General features: G+C 39.4%; 1 protein-coding gene across 1 annotated transcript; it reads right to left on the bottom strand.

The window, feature by feature from the left end:
• Positions 1–16,246: 16,246 nt before the first annotated feature.
• On the bottom strand, positions 16,247–17,102 carry LOC149846293 (uncharacterized). Its single transcript, XM_089997925.1, has one exon. It carries the CDS (start codon positions 17,001–17,003, stop codon positions 16,449–16,451), a length of 555 nt encoding a protein of 184 aa, XP_089854051.1. The 5' UTR covers positions 17,004–17,102; the 3' UTR covers positions 16,247–16,448.
• Between the last annotated feature and the right edge of the window lie 922 nt (positions 17,103–18,024).

Here is an 18,024-nt window from a genome sequence, read left to right on the forward strand (position 1 = left end):
GACGAATATCTTCCATCACGAATTTTTTGACGCTAATAAGCGACGACATATATCTGTCACCCGTTCCGTCGCTAAGTAGCGATATACTGTATCTGTCGCCAGTTCCAACGCTAAGTTGCGACGAAATAACGAATGACAACTTTCGTCGCAAGGTCGTCGTTACTAAACGGTGACTTCGGTTTGGCAATGGATTTACTGCCACCGCTAATCCATCGCTAACTTTAACAACAATAATAAATAGCGACGGATATATCCGTCGCTAATCCATCGCAAACAAGAAATTTTTTTTTAAAAATATTTGAAAATTAAATATCGAGAAAAATTTTCTTGTGCTACAATTTATATTTCCTGGACAATTTATATTTCCTGTGAATAAAAAACAAAGTACACATAAAAATACATATAAAACAATTAATCGTTCCACTTTAAAATTCGCAAGTTTTAATTATTTACAATTCAATATTTACATTTTCGAAACAAAAAGAAAGTAGAACAAATTCAACACATTAATCTAATCATCGCCAAGATTTTGTGTGTCTTCTTGTTCATTGCCTTGATCTGTCTCTTCAGATCCACTACGTTGATTATCGCCAGCAACCTACACAAGAAAAGAAAGGTCAGCATTGATAAACAAAATATATTGAAATAAATTATACACTATATGTGATTCTATCATGAATGATATGTGTTCTAAGGCAGTAAAAAAATTCTATATGTGATTATATCATGCTAATATGTGTTCTAAGGCAGTCAAAAAACCTCTATATGTGATTCTACCATGCTCTTATGTGCTCTAAGCCAGGCAAAAAGCTGTATATGTGATTCTATCATGCTCATATGTATTCTAAGGCAGTCAAAAAACTGAATATGTGATTATAACATGCTCATATGTGTTCTAAGACAGTCAAAAAAACTTTATATGTGATTCTATCATGCTCATATGTGCTCTAAGGCAGGCAAAAAACTTTATATGTGATTCTATCATGCTCATATGTGTTCTAAGGCAGTAAAAAAACTTTATATGTGATTATATCATGCTCATATGTGTTCTAAGGCAGCTAGAAAAACTCTATATGCAATTCTACCATGCTCATATGTGCTCTAAGGCAGGAAAAAGCTGTATATGTGATTCTGTCATGCTCATATGTGTTCTAAGGCAGTCAAAAAACTGAATATGTGATTATATCATGCTCATATGTGTTCTAAGGCAGTCAAAAAAACTGTATATGTGATTCTATCATGCTCATATATACTCTAAGGCAGGAAAAAACTTTATATGTGATTCTATCATGCTCATATGTGTTCTAAGGCAGGCAAAAAACTGTATATGTGATTATATCATGCTTATATGTGTTCTAAAGCAGTCATAAAAACTCTATATGCGATTCTACCATGCTCATATATGCTCTAAGGCAGTAAAAAGCTGTATATGTGATTCTATCATGCTCGTGTTGTATATGTGTTCAAAGGCAGTAAAAATATTATACTGAAATAAATTATATCCAATGCACCTAAGTTAAGGCAATCAAAGTTATATGAAATCTAACGACATGTAATATATCACATGAAACTTTCATACCTGAGAGGCACCTGCAATCGAAGTTTCCCTGTTCAACAAAAAACTGTTGAACTCAGCTCGGAGAACATCGACGATGGTTTCATGGAAGTAGTCACACATTGTGTCCTTAACGATCTGGCGTACATCATCACCTGAAAAAATAGGATGCTTGGAGCTTATGTCGACGGAAGAAGTCTATGAGCCGTGACTGGGAGGAAGCAATGACAGGTGAGGTGTTCATATTACTCCCAAACCCGAACACACGACCCTTTTTGGGTTCACCTGCTGCAGTCACCCATGCTGCAGGATCAAATGATGGATGCTGAGTAAAGTCATCGCCATATCGCTCTACCATCTGTTGCTCATATGCCTCCTACAAAATAATGTTTACAATATGCATTAATAATTAAGAATTACAATGTTTATGATAACTTGTATATTACAATGATTATTAATAGAATAAATACATATTGTTGTCGTTCTTGCCTTTTCTGATATGAAGTCTCATGTGGTCTTCCGTTTATGTGTTTCAACAAACACATCCTTATATGGTACAATGCCTCTTTTTTCTTATTCCTGCGAAGTCAAATGATAAAAGATTTAGTTAACAGGTTTGCAACAATACTTATAAAATTGATAATATATATATTGATGAGTTACCATTTTCTTCAGGTGGCTCCCAAAAGTCTTAGATCCACTTGTGTGTAGATGGGCTTTGGGTATTTTCGCTCGATTTTGTGCAGCCTTCACAGAGCGATTTTGAAATGCATCCCCTGCCCACTTGTTGCACATTCCCTCCCAATAATCTCTCCTGATAGTAATAGGGCCATGGCCCTTCCACTGTAGTGGATCATCTATTCCGCCAGATGCTTTTTTTGTTGCAGTCTTCATATTGTGCAGCATGTCTGCAAATCGATTGACAGTCACCCTCTGTCACACCTTCCTTGCATCATGTTCCTCCACCGTAGTCGTGAAGCGATTCGAAGCCTATATATATTTTCAGAAAGTTAGTAGATATGACTATAAAAAAAAATTAAATATGAAACACATTAACTATGATAAACAACTGTATACCATGAATGAGGATCACAATCTATCTATCACCTCTTTTGAATACTCTTTTCATTGAGCGACCGATCCTGGTAGATGTTGAAGAAGTGAATTTCTAATCTCGCGTACTACTTTTTGTGGCTCAAACCTCGTGCTTCACATGAATTGGTACATAGTAAATATCAATATAAAATATTTATAAGATATGCAATAAGTGAAAACGAAATACTTATGATCGATTATCGATATACACTATTTGAATGAGTCTTCTTGTGCCAGACTGAGAAGACTCTGCATCATGTGTTGGCTCCTAACTTGTATGATAAACTGGTGTAGGTGGATCATGTACAGGCGAAACATTATCTATAAAAAGATATATTAGAAATTTTCAGAATGCGCATTTTAACTAATCAAGCATCTAATTAGTTAAATGATATACCTATCACAGGAGCCCGTGAAGATGAAGGCTGGGCCTGGCTACTACTGGATGAACGATCATTGTAAGCTCCATGAACCATATTCTAACAAATAAAAAATGTCATACAATACATTCAAATAATCCGCATCAAGTATTACAATATATTCAAATAATTCAAATCATTGGAATACTTGCAAATCATTCACACCATTGCAATACATTCACATCAAGTATTGCAATATATTTAAATCATTCACATCAAGTATTATAATACATTCAAATCATTCAAATCATTCACATCAAGTATTACAATACATTCAAATCATTTGCATCAAGTATTACAATACATTCAAATAATTCAAATTATTCACATCAAGTATTGCAATACAACTCATTCATTCGCATCAAGTATTACAATATATTCAAATAATTCAAATCATTCACATTGAGTATTGCAATACGTTCAAATAGAGGTTTGTATTACAAGATTTTGCTCACTAGCTTGAGAATTCTTCCTCATCACTTGTTTGACTTTCATATTCTTCTTCTTCTTCTTCTTCATTGTTTTCCCATCCACTTGGTATATCATTTGGATCACATTCATCTATGAATGTTTCATCGACCAATGGAGATATGACATGCATATCATGCGCAACATCGTGACCATAAGAGAAGTCATAGATATCATCTGATTGATAGTAATCACTGTCTTTAGCTGACTTGTCTTATTGTAACTGATCATACTCAGGGTATAGTTTGGACTTCACCTTGCAAACTGCCCACCATTCATTTCTATCTAACTTTTTTGTACTCGAATATGAAGTATAATAAACTTGTTGAGCTTGCGAGGTTAATATGAATGATTCATATGTTCCAAACCTTGATTTATGATTCACCTCCATAATGCCCAAGGCTTTGTCGAGTCTTGTTGCAGTTGGATCAAACCAATGACATTTGAATAAAGTTACCCTATTATTTATACCTAAGTAAGTTAACTCCATTATTTTCTCTATAACACTATAGTAATTATGTTCATTTTCACCGTAGCTGCTACCCTTGACACACACACCACTATTCATCATTGATTTGTTTATACTGTAATCTTTTGTATGGAATCGATAACCATTTACGATGTACTCGTTGTAACATTGCACAACTTTGGTTGGACCATTTTCTAAATCACATATTCCTTGATCTTGAACATCACCATGGCAGACCTATACATAAACATAAACAATGATTGTGATCACGACCAATTAAGTAACTTAGTATTGTTTACAAGTACACAATTTATGTTAGCGTCCTTACCAACTGTTTCAACCACTCCATAAACTTAGTTTCATGTTCTTTTTGTACTTCTGCATCAGTGCGATGTGAAACTTCTCTTCGCAACTCCAGATCAAATCATCTGCAAACCACAAATACTTATATTACCGAACCATGTATGCACATATAGAACATAAAAGGATTTATAATTATGTTGCGTCTACATATACTTACTCGATGTATGGGTCGATCACTGAGCAATTAAAAAGAATATAGATATGTGTTGTGTCTTGCTCTCGATCTGTCAAGAGTCTTGATCGGCAACTACCAAATGCATGCCCAAGCCCAAGTGGTTGAAATATCGACAGCTTGTCAGCTACAGTAAATTGTTCTCCATCATTGTTACGAGGCAGGCATATGTAACGTGTTGGAATGTGAGGTTCAAAGTACATAGATGAGAAATTTGAGATCTCTTCTAAAGTGTATGCCTCACAAATAGAGTCTTCTACTCTTGCTTTATTACAAACCTTTTTTTTTAGGTCAAGCATGCATCTGTCAAAAATATACATTTCAAATTTGAAATATTTGTCATTGAAGAGACAAATATAAAAAAACATATACCTTTCAAATGGGTACATCCACTGATATTGCACAGGACCACCAACCCTTAGTTTATATGGCAAATGTATGATCAAATGTTCCATAACATCAAAAAATGCTGGCGGAAAATTCTTTTCTAGCAGACAAACAATAGTGATGACAGAGTCCTCGAGATTCTTTATATCAGATACTACGACTTCCGATGCGCACAATGTTCTAAAAAATCCACTCAACTCAGACAATACCCCCCATATAGGTTTGTTTAACATATCATGGAATGCTAGGGGTATCAATCGTTATATAAAGATATGACAATCATGGCTCTTCAACCCATATAACTGTCCATCGTCAATCTTCACAGCCCGAGCAATGTTAGAGACATATCCATCTAGAAATCCCAACTGTCTCAACCATTGACATACCTGCTTTATTTGAACAGGTCCAAGCACGTACTTTGCCTTTGGTTTCAGTACTTTGCCATTATACTCTTTGAGTTCCAATTCTGGTCTTTTACATATTACTTTTAAATCCATACGGGCCTTCGGATTATCCTTCATTTTTCCTTTAACATTCATTACTGTATTAAATACATTATCAAACACATTTTTCTCCACATGCATCACATCTAAATTATGTCGTATCAATAGGGTCTGCCAATATGGTAGTTCCCAAAAGATAGATTTCTTTGTCCATTTGTGATCCTTCCCAAATCCAAGGAAGGGTGTCGAACTGCGGGCATCTGTTAATATACCAGGAAAGTATCACAATCTTCTTAAATTCTCTATGCCAGACAATCTTGTGGATGAACCTTCCATTTCAGTTGTGCCTGCTCTAAATGCATTCCTTTATCGTCAGAACGGATGGTCGCTGGGTAGAAATCGACGATGGCACTCAAACCAGCAAGGCTTCCTTTCATGCATCAATCTAAAAGCTTTGGTATCCTTCATACAGTACGAACATGCCAACCTCTCATGTGTGCTCCAACCAGATAACATAGCATATGCAGGAAAGTCACTGATTGTCCATAGAACAACGACCTTCATATTAAAATTTTGTTTTTTATGGGCATCATACGTGGTAACACCGTCATCCCACAGTACTTTTAGTTCATCAATCAATGACCTTAAATATACATCAAAATTTTGGCCAGGTGAGGTCGGACCAGGGATCAACAGAGACAAGAAAAGATTTGAACGCTTTATACACAAGCTTGATGGAAGGTTGTATGGAGTTACAAATACTGGCCAGCATAAGTATGGAGTTGATCTACCCCCATATGGATTAAATTCATCTGTACATAGACCGAGTCTAACATTTTTCACTTCCATTGCGAAGTTTTGATGAGTATGATCAAAGTGCTTCCAAGCTTCAGCATCAAGAGGATGTGTGATCTTGTCTTCATCGTGTCGAACTTTATATGCATGCCATCTCATGTGTTTAGCTGTCCTTAAAGATATATACAATCATTGCAATCTATGAGTGATAGGAAAGTAGCAGAGCGACTTGTATGAAACTTCTTTTGATCTCGTGCTACCATTGCCTCTTGTCTTTGGCTTGAACCAAGGATGCCCACATGACAGGTATGATATGTTATTTTCCTGATCCTTGAAATACAACATGCAGTGATTTGGACAAACATCAATCTTTTTATACCCCATACTTAGAGCATTGACCATAACTTTTGCACGATAGAAATTTTGTGGCAATTTCTCATCTTTGGGCAACATACTCTTCACAATCATGCATAAACGGTCAAAACATTATTGACTCAAATTATACTCGGACTTCAAATTCATCAGTTAAAGAACTGCATACAAGATAGTGTGACTCTCGCAACCATTCCAAAGTGGCTCATCAGCATCTCTAAGTAAAACATAAAATCTACTAGCTGCATCGTTTGATGATTCTTCATCTACTGCAGTTCTTACATCACTAGGACTCATAGAAGAACTCAGTTTTGTTCCTGCGGCATCAAATATCAAATTCATATATGAATTATCGTGCACCACATTCACCCGTGCATCAAAATTATTTCTAAATTCTTTTTCATGAAACATCCAATTCTGATAATCACTCACAAAACCCTTCGTGTATAGGTGATGTCTAACTCCACGAGGTTCTACAAATCGATTATTCTTATAAATCTTGCAGGGACACCTAATCTGACCTGTGAAATCCACTGTACTGACACTTGTCGTTGCAAATTCAATAAAACTTTCAACATCATCCATATATTCATGTGATAACTCATTGTCAACTATCCTATGGTACATTCATTCACGGTTTGCAGTCATTTTGTCATATGATGTTACAAATAGTATCCTAACCAGTTAAAAGAAAACCATCAAAATGCTATGATGAAGAAAATATCAAATTTATCATGCAATATATGATGTTATACAATCACAAGAATTATGATGCATGCATTGATAACTTAATATTTTCATATGCAAACTATTCATGACACGATACATTCATTTGAAGCATGCTTTCATTATACAATTTCACATAGAAGTTATAATCAAATTGAAAGTAACTACATGCAAGCATGGATACAATCACATCAAACATTTGCAATACATCGAAATCATTCATATCAAACAAATGTCAAACATGTACCTACAGCAAACACACTTCAATATCCCGCTAACTACTATCATGCCTAGCATGGAATCCGTACTCCAAAAATAAGAACACTTCTATTCTCATACATTAAAATCATGTTCAACATGATCTCCAAACTCCAACAAAGCAGTCCTAGAAAACAACAATTAACTGAGTGTGTGAACAGTAAAGTGTTATGTCCAATAAATTAAATAACATGTGATGCGTTTGCATCACTTACTCACCACGGGTATTTACCCGATTTGCAATGTTTCTGTCACTTACTTACCACGGGTGGCGGGGCACAAGCGGGTTCCGTTGAGAAATCTGCAAGAGACACTGTGTTAAAATGAAGTCACCACCTGCCGAAAAGAAATACCGAGGCAAGGTCGCCCTCCTGCCAGAAAAGCAGGGGGTTGGGGGGCAACCCCCTACCCAAATAAAAAAATGGCAGGAAGGCGTCCCCCTACCGAATAAAAAAATAAGGCATGAGAGCGACCCCTACCAAAAAAAACAAACGAGGCAGGGGTCGCCCCTCTGCCGAAAAAAAAGAGGCACGGTGGCGACCCTCTGCTCGAATAAAAAAATGAGACAGGGAGGCGATCCCCTGCCGAAAAAAAAAATGGGGCACGGGGGTGACCCTCTGCCCAAATAAAAAAATGAGGCAGAGGGCGACCCCCTGCCGAAAAGAAATGAGGCAGGGGGTCGCCCCTCTGCCAGAAAAAAAAAGTGGCAGGAGGGCAACCTTTTCTGGTAGGGGGGCGACCCTCTGCCGGAAAAGCAGAGGGCGACCCCCTGCCCGAATAAAACAATGAGGCAGAGGGGTCGACCCCTGCTCGAATAAAACAATGAGGCAGGGGGTCCACACCCCCTGCCGGGAAAAACAAAACGTGGCAGGGGTCGCCCCCTGCCAGAAAAAAACAAACGAGGCAGGAGGGTTGACCCCCTGCCGGAAAAAACAAAATGTGGCAGAGAGCGACCCCCTACCAAAAAAAATAGAACGCGGCAGGGGGCGACCCCTTGCTGAAAAAAATAGAATGAACACGGCAAGGGGGCGAGCCCCTGCCGAAAAAAATAGAACGCGACAGGGGGCGACTCCCCTGCCAGAAAAAAATAGAAGGGGCAGGCGGGGGGCGACCCCCCTGCTGAAAAAAAAAAGAACACTTTACCTACGGCAGGCGAGGTGCGATGGGCGGCGAACCAGGGAGCGATGGGCGGCGAGCCAAGGATGCATCGATCGGCGGGGCGATTGTTCGGGCGGAACAAGGGGCGACAGGCCGGGGAGTGCGTCAGGCGGCGGAGGAAGGCGTCGGGCCGGGCGGAATGAGGGGCGACGAGCCGGGGAGTGCGTTGGGCGGCGGGGCGACGGAGGAAGGCGTCGAGCGGCGTCCGGAGGGCGGGAGAGAGAAAACAGGAAAAGAGGGAAAAGGGCTTTAGTTAGGGATTTACGCAAAAATTAGCGACGACTTTGGCGACGAAATTATTTCGTCGCCAAACCATCGTAAATTTACAGGAGCCGTTAGCGACAGAATATTTTTTTCGCTGACGTCGTCGCTAAGTAACGACAGAAAACCTTCCGTCGCCAAATTCGTCGCTAATCATCGCGTGTGTTGCGACAAAAAAGTGTCGTCGCTACTCCGTTGCTACGTAGCAACGAATTTAGCGACGGAAGGTGTTGGGTCGCTACATCCGTCAATATTATAAATCTTAGCGACGAATTAGATTATCTCGCTAATCCGACGTAAAGTTGTGACAAAAAAAAGTCGTTGCTAATATCTGTCACTACGTCACATTTTTCTTGTAGTGTAAATTCATAATTTTGGTTTTATATGTTGATATTCTTCTTACAACTAATGATTTGGGTCTGCTGCATGAAACAAAAAAAAATCTCATTTTGATATCAAGGACATGGGTGAAGCCGCTTATATTCTTAAAATTGAGATTTGTCGTGATAGAACTAAGGGTGTACTTAGTTTATCTAAAAAATCCTATATCTTTAAAGTTTTTAAAAGATATGTGATGGATAATTATTCTCCTGGTTCGGCACTTATAGTAAAAGAGGATAAATTCAGCCTGAAGAATTGTCCTCAAAATGATAATGAAGAGGCTCGGATGATAATCGTCTTGTATGCTTCGACAGTTGGGAGTTGGCAATATGTGCAGACCTGCACGCGACCAAACATCGCATTTGCTATTGAGATACTTGGTAGATATCAGTCTAATCTAGGCATTACACACTGGAAGGCTGCGAAGAAGGTCATGCACTATTTGCAATAAACGAAGGACTATATATTGACCTACAAAAATTGTTGACCACCTAGAGGTCGTTGGATAATCTTATGAAGACTTATGAGGATGTCTCAATAGTAAACACTTTACTACTGTATACGTCTTCCCATTGACTGGTGGTGTCATCTCATGGAGAAGAGGAAGGTAGTCTACAAGTGCAACTCACATCATGAAGGCAAAATTTATTGCTATATACGAGACTTCGTCTCAGGCCATATGGATAAAAAACTTCATTATGAGTCTTGTCCTTCATGATTAAAAACAAGATCTCCACCTCATGTCGACACATGGAGTTAAAGTATTTTGTTGTTAAAGAAATGATTGAGAATCAATTTAGTGTGTATTGATACAATTGGTACAAAGGAAATGACTGTGGATACTCTTACTAAAGGGCTAGCACTGAGATTATATTTCTAACACATAATGAGTGTGGGTCTATTCGATTCCTTCTGATGTATAACAATACATTATAGTTATATGTGATCACATTTATGAAACTAAATTGATTTTCTATGGTTTTGTGTATTGTTGATTCTGTGTAAAGTGTCTCTCATTTTGAAGAGCGAATAGTAGAATAACAATATTAATAGGACCAATAGAATGTGTTAGAGACCAACCTGTTTATAAAGATATTCTTAACATCTAAACATTTAAAATGAATCATACTATAGTACATAGAAATATGACATCTCATATAGAAGTGTTAATCTCCATAACTCGTATGATTCATTCTTATGATATAGGATAGCATGTGAACTCATATTGATATGGGCACATCAAGGGACATACATGGGAGAGGATCTTGGGTTTTGGGGGTTACACGACAATTATGAGGCCTAATAACCTGTTCATGTATGCCTATTATGGACCTCCCATTTTGGAGCTCCCTCCAAATCTTATAAATAGGAGACCCGTAGTAGTATGATGAGGACTACCTACGTATTATTGTCTCTCACCATTTCTGCGGTTCAATGGTCCTGCTCACCTCTCGACATTATGGCCTAGGCTTATTGACATCATCGATTGGTTGAGGAGAACGTCGTCCACCCACCTCCACCAAAGTGTCGTTCGAATCATCCATGGCCGCATCCGGTAAATGACTTGAAAACCATTGAGTCAGTCCTAAAATACCCTGAATCAGTTCTAGAAACCTCATAACCGGTCTCAGAATGCATGAACTGGCTCCAGAATGCCTGAACTTGTTCTAAAACCCCAAGAACCGGTTTCCAGAATGTCTGAACAAGTTTCAGAAAGGGCTCGAATCGGTCCAGACTATGTCACATGGATTCTTCTAGTAGGGCACCGCACCTGCGTCGCACCCGCACCTAGGCGGGTGGAACACTTGGACATAACTTCCTTTGTGTTAGGTGAAGTCAACCACATTGAGGTCCATTTCTATCCAAAAGTATATTCATTTAACCCTAATCAAGTCCATTTTTATCTATATTATATATATATAAATACATAAATGCACACAAATACACGTAGTGTTAACTTAAAACTGTTAAAAATTATATATATATCCTCCCCACACCCCCACACTCAAGTTTTTTTAAAGTGTTGTGTCGCCGCATCCGCACCCGCACCTATGTGACATAGGGACTAGACAAGACCTGATTCAATTGGAAACAGGGTCCCGTAGGGTCAAGCACAGACCCAGTCCACCCGAAATCCCCAACGGGTCCGACAGGGTCGGGAGTAGACCTGATCCACCTAGTCCCTTCAATGGGTTCGAGTCTGGATCGGGTCTCATCGGGTAGGGTGTAGATCCGATCCATCGGGTCCAGGTCTGGATTGGGTCCTGCCAGGTCGGATGAAGATCCAATCCACCCAAAAAACCTTCTAATGGGTTTCTAGGCCCAGTTTAGGTGCATACCCGATCCACCCAAAAACCCTCTAATGGGTTTTCAGGCCCGAATCGGGTCCCCCTGGGATAGATGTAGACCCGAACCACCCGGAACCCAAGATCGGGTTCGGGTTCGGATCAGGTTTGTCGCCCCGGTCGGGTTTTACTGTAGTTGCTACAATAAAACCTGATGCCTCCTCTCCCAAAAACTGAATGGTTTCGGTTTATCAAGGTTACACCTCCTTCCCTGTATCCATCCAACCTCCACCACCTTCAGCGGCTAGCCCCAGGTGTCGCCAGCAACGGTCTGCCTATTGCAGCTAGCCGTCGACTACCATGGCGGTGGAAACCCAGATTGGGATAGGGTTTCGCCCCCTTCTACCACCTGAAAACACAGGCGATAGTGATCGCCACCGAGGTCCAGCCTTGACCGCCGACGGCGACGGTTAGCCTCCGATGGCTTGCCGTTGTTGTGCCCAGAGAAGCTGCCCACGACAGTAGCCTCACTGTGGTTGTTCATAGCCACAGTCGTCGGCAACTGCCATCGGCCGCCATGAGCAACTGGCCTCAAGCAGCCAGCGATGACGGCCGACCTCAGGAGGCCAGTCGCAGCCCGACAAGGCACGACCTGGTGATAGTGGCGGGGGGGGGGGGGGGGGAGGAGGGGGGCTCTGCATACCTAGCCGAGAACCAGATTCCAGCATCCTAGGCGGGTAAACAACAACTATTGTTGTCGACCCGTAGGCGGTGGGTCACCGGTCGACGCCTCTTCCCTCGTAGTTGACTTCTCAAAACCAAACGAGAGTCTGGCGAGAGAGAATAATGCTAAAAAATTTTTTTGGCAAGCGTTGCATGGACGCCAGTACACCCATACCCAAAATGTGTAGTAGATGCGCGGTGTGGGCCCATAACCCAATGTTTTCAAAAAATAGATCGGGAAGAGCTACTTATCGGATGCAACCATAGACCATCCGAACGACAATTCAGTGGAGGTGGGTGGATGGCGTTCTCCTCAGCCAATTGACGCCCTCAATAAGCCTAGGCCAGAATGTCGAGAACTGAACAGGACCCTTGAACCTCATAAACAGTGAAAGACAGATAACACACAGGTAGTCCTCATCACACTACTATGGGTCTCCTATTTATAGGAAGATCATCACACTACTATGGGTCTCCTATTTATAGGAAGATCTGGAGGGAGGTCCATAATAAATCCATAATGAGCATACATGGACAGTTATGAAGCATGTAACCCCCAAAAACCAAGAGCCTCTCCCATGTATGTCCCTTGATGTGCCCATGTCAACATGGGTCACATCCAGGTTGGATCCGATCTGCTCCAAAATCCAACAACTTCAAATAGTAGCATAATTGAGTAAGAAGAAACATAAGTGTTTGTGGGTATTCTTATCACACGAGATAGTTTTTAAGAAAAAGGTTTCTGCCAAAAAAGAAAAAGTTAATCGTAAGAAAAGGTGTTTAATGGAAAATATTTTTAGAAAAGGATGGTTGATTCTAGATACATGCAGGGGCGGAGCTGGGGGGGGGGGGGGGGGGCAGGACTGGGCTGTAGCCCAGTCCTACCTCAGAAACCGGGTCGGACCTGACCCGGATCCAAAACCCGGTAGAGTTTTAAAACAGGGCCCCTGCCCCCTGTTACGTATTGTATTATCTTTCTCCCCCATCTCTCTCTCTGCTTGCAACAGCCGACGACGCCGACGGAATCCAGATACGGTCGCCGTCGTTCGGTGTTGGCTTCAGTGTCGGCTTCCGGTGAGTTACAGAGTTCCTCAGCATGCCTCGGTCAGTGATCTTTGAATCGAACTCTCTCTCTCTAGGTTGATTCTCATCTGTCTTTCAGTTTCTTCATTAGTTGAAAACGAAAATTTGTCTTCATCAATTCATTTAACAAAAAGTAATCTTGGAAAAAAGGTTCTTTTAATGTGGGTCATATGAAATAGAGGAACAAATTGAAGAAAACATTTGGGTCTTTGTTTAGATTTGCCCAGTATCTTATTTGGAATTGGTTGCCACTCACTAAGTACCTAGTGATCTCAGACGTTGAATGTAAATTCATTCTTTTGCATCAGCAATAAGAAAATGGATTCACTGATTATGGTGAACTGGGTTGCTAGGGACCTGTGATCTAGTTCATTTGAACTATTTTTGCATTTTGATGGCTGGACCAGTGAATTCTGTGATCCGGATCTAGCCTTGAACAAAGATACAGTGTTTGATGCAGTCAAGTGTTGTGTGAAACTGAGAATGCCACTGTTGTGTGAAACTGATTGGAGATCCATTTCTTTCCTGTTACTTATGAAAACATAAGCAATTAAGAATAAATTAAATAAGCCCAAATTTGATATCAAACATGGTGCTTGAATCACAATCACCATTATGTTGTTCATCACGATCATCCTTATCCTGCTATTCATTAAGTTCTCTAGCCATTTTTAAGGCCAAACCAGCTTGAGGAAATACGGGTGATGGGAAGAAATTATCTTGGAAAGATTGCTATTACAAGAGCACAATTCATCTGCTAGTGTGAGGAAAAATTTATTTGGCCACTGTTACATCACATTAATATTAGCAAAAAGATTTCTTCATAATTTGAAAATTTTGAGCTTCTTAGGGAAATAGTGATTCGTTTAAATAGTAATCCAACCCAGTATTCATGATTTAGACCTATGTTTTCATATGTTTAAGTATTTTGATCCAATTCCAGATCCATATTTGAGTAAAAAATTCAAGGCAAAAAACCATGTTTTTAGGCATAGTTTCTTAATTCATTTTATATCCGAACTAAAAATCCATAATAAACTTGTTAAAACATGTAAAATGGTAGACGAATCGGGTTATACTGTCGAAAATGAAGCAATATGACCAATTATCATGATTGTCCAAGTTGTCTGCACGTCATCAAACAACAAACATTTAGAACATAGTATCTGAATACTTTGAACTAGGTACAGTTGTTACGAAACAAATAGTCCATCATTTTAGTTGGTACTTTCTTATTTTGATTTATTTTGTCATAAATAAAATTTATGCATTGTTATGAACTTCAAATTATCGCACCAGTGTTATATATTGCCATTAGATAATGTTTAAGAACTTTATGTTGAGATTGAAAAAGACTGCAGCAGATAGTTTGATTTGTCCATATGAAATAGATTTTTATTAATAATTATAGCCATTTTTTATTTTATCTCAAAAAAAATTTTTTGGGGGCGCTGCCCCGGAACCCCCGACTATCACACCAACTTTTTTTCTACACCCCTTTCCCCCCCCCCCCCCCCCCCCCCCTCACATGAATCCTAGCTACGCCCCTGGATACATGCATGGTTGTTTTTCATAGGAGATGGATTTCATGTATGAGTGCATCTTTTACCTCTTCTTTATACATATCAATCTATGATTTAATTTCCATTTTATAATTCCTTTCTTGGCTTAATCCCTTTTTAATATTGTCCTTGGATGTTATATTTGTCAACCTTAACCATGAACGGTGCAATAACAGGTCTTATGCAAAAGGCAGTTGCAGGTGTACCTCATATCCACTTCAGGCATGGAAAAATGGGTGTATTGTTATTGGCATCCCTGCCTACTTGTAGGATGAGCATCCAATGCCAGTGATGTCTGGATTCTTTCTTGGCTTGTGTTCCTCTTCTCACTTGTTTAATCTTTTCTAAACTGGTTATTGTACCGGTTCCATAATTCTGTAACTGCTCTTTCGGTAAGTTTCTTTTCCATAGCATCTGTATCAGTCTCATAGATCTACTGTAGATTGAGAAGGTCTACCTATGATTGGATGCCCAATTGTGCAATAAATCTGAGATATTAAGAAAATTTGATTCTTGGTGGAGAAAATTTTTGGTTGTCTAGATTTGGTTTGATAAAAGAATATCCATAGCTGATGGAGAGGATCAACATGATCAGGCATCATTTATTGGTTATAGTCACTAAACAGATGAATTTTCTTTTGTGCTTGCCCTTTGACTATGCTTAAGATGTTATCATTCATTTGCAAACATGAACTGATCTGTTACAAACCAATTTGACTTGGTTTTGAAATCTTCACGTGGTGTTGCTTACCTAGATTTCAAGGACTAGATTCAAGGAGCGTGATTCTTGATAGGCGATTGGTTGATTCAGTCAGTATTGCTGGTTCTAAGGTTACTCTAGCTTGTTCTTGCTTTATTTGCTTCACTGTTTTATTTTTTATTGAACCTTTTAGCATGATTGCCTGAGACAGAAATATGGCATTTGGATCTAGTCATGATAGTCATGAATCTCATAATTGCTACAGCGTGGAATTATATCTTGTGCTTTCCGTTGATGGATGTTGTCCAGGATCTAAAATATAAGTGACTGCAAAATACTCTGTTCTTGAACTTTCTTGGATCGGCATCAAATTGTTAGTTAGGTCTATCTTTTTTCTTTCTTTTTTTCTTTGTGCCTGATAAAAAAAATGTTTGTCTTTGTGTAACTTTACATGATCCTTACAACCAAAATAGTGTGAGTTGCTATAAAATGCTTTGCCGCTTAACTTGACTTTTCAGGAAAAATGTTCAATCTCTGCTGTATCAATTTTCTGAATCACGCACATGGAGAGTTTTATGCAAAAAAATAATAATAAATAATATTATAAGACGGCATAATGTTGCACTATGATCTGATGCAAAAAACATAATATACATATTTTTCTCACGGAAACTCTTCAATATCTACACAGCTAACAAAAAAACAATGGGTATGCATAGTAATGTTATTTGATGAACCCCAAAACTTTGGGTAAAGAATGGGATTGGTTGTGCTCAACTGGCACCTCTATCAAGCATCTCTTTATACTGCAAGTAAGAGATTTGGCGTTGCAGCTTCATCTGCTTATAGAAGTCGGCTATGAATTCATCTGCCTTCAGGTCAACCTCTTCCTCCCTCCATGAGTAGTCATCTCCACTGACATAACTACCCCTTCTGTCATTGTTGCATTGGAAGACTTGATCATCATCATGACAGTCATCACCAACATTGTTATCATCTTCTTCTTCATCATGGTAACTGTCATTATCGCAAAAGAAATCATCTTTGACGTTGATAGGCGCATTTATGCAGGGGATGCGCAGGAACTGTCTTTGATTCTTGATGTTCTTGTGGAGCTTGAGACGGAAGATCGGAGTCTCGTCGAAGGAGAATTCACGCTCCCCATTAAGATTCGAATTGGAAGACTTAACAGTTTTGAAGTAGTTGGGCATGAGGCGCAGATTCAGAATTATTCTTCTTCTGAAGATGCTGCTCTTCCTGGACCAGAGCAATGCTAAACGAAGGAAGCTCCATGCTCGGCTGGCGAAGCTAGAAGACTTCTTCGCCATCGTTGGAGTATGTGTGATCAAGGAAGATGGTGATGATGGCAGTGGCAATTCTGTTGGTGCAAACAAGGAAGAATGGAGTGCAGAGCAGAAAGTTGGAGAATGGTGAGGGAGAAGGTGGAGAATGGGGAGTTTAAAAAGGAGAGAAGACGCGGTTTGTGCAAAGGAAGAAGGCGTGTGCGGCGTTGGTGCTAGTTGGTGCAAACGGACAAACGTGTTGGCCGTTGTTTCCTGATTGCCTCCAAGAGAAGAAAAATATTACGGGTAATTAACATGCAGCTGCCTCATCTATAATAAATTTACTTTTAGCTCCCTCAGTTTTCAAATGTTTAAGATGAACATTTTACGTTTTCAAGAAATTGCTTCGATAGAGCTGTACAGGACTTGGCATACTGAAACCCCCTGTCACAATAGAGCTGTAATTTTACCCAATAGATGTGGATTTCTCTCTTCCTCGTGGAGCCGGAACAAATCTTCTGGATTCACACGGGGTGACAGGCAGAGTTTGCAGGAATCACTATGTTTTGCAATTTGCAGTTCTTTTTAGTTCTCCTCTCCTCTGTTCTGCTCTTTTTCTCTTTTCTCTCTTCCATTTCATTTTCAATTTTTCTGTTTCTGAACTGTACTGTGGGTGACCTCGCCATCCTATGTTCTCTGTCTGATTGTGCTCAATTCTTTCTATCAGTAATACAATTACTCTTTCTTTAAAAAAAAAAATTTTTGCTTCGATGACCACCTTTCATTACTTATTAAAATTATTTGTTTGCCCTTAACAGCAGCTACAAAAAAAGTCAGCTACAAAAGTAAGTGTTTTTCTTAAACGTTAGGAAAGTGTAGCAGCTAAATGTGAATTAACATAGGTTAGGCACCTATACGTAAACTACCCAAAACAATGTGCAAGGAACTTTGCCTTTGAATTTCAAAATGTAAACATAAATCATCATGGTCTCTCTCTCTCTCTCTCATGTATCAGGCAGGCCATAGCTTGGAAATCGGGCCATGTTTTCGTAAAGTAATAAAAAAA

The sequence above is a fragment of the Nuphar pumila genome, chromosome 2 (assembly GCF_984573655.1).
Source record: "Nuphar pumila chromosome 2, dmNupPumi1.hap1.1, whole genome shotgun sequence".
NCBI lineage: Eukaryota > Viridiplantae > Streptophyta > Magnoliopsida > Nymphaeales > Nymphaeaceae > Nuphar > Nuphar pumila.

Excerpts from the sequence above, each read along its gene's own strand:
- LOC149846293 (XM_089997925.1), bottom strand. The coding sequence starts at position 17,003 with ATGGCGAAGAAGTCTTCTAGCTTCGCCAGCCGAGCATGGAGCTTCCTT.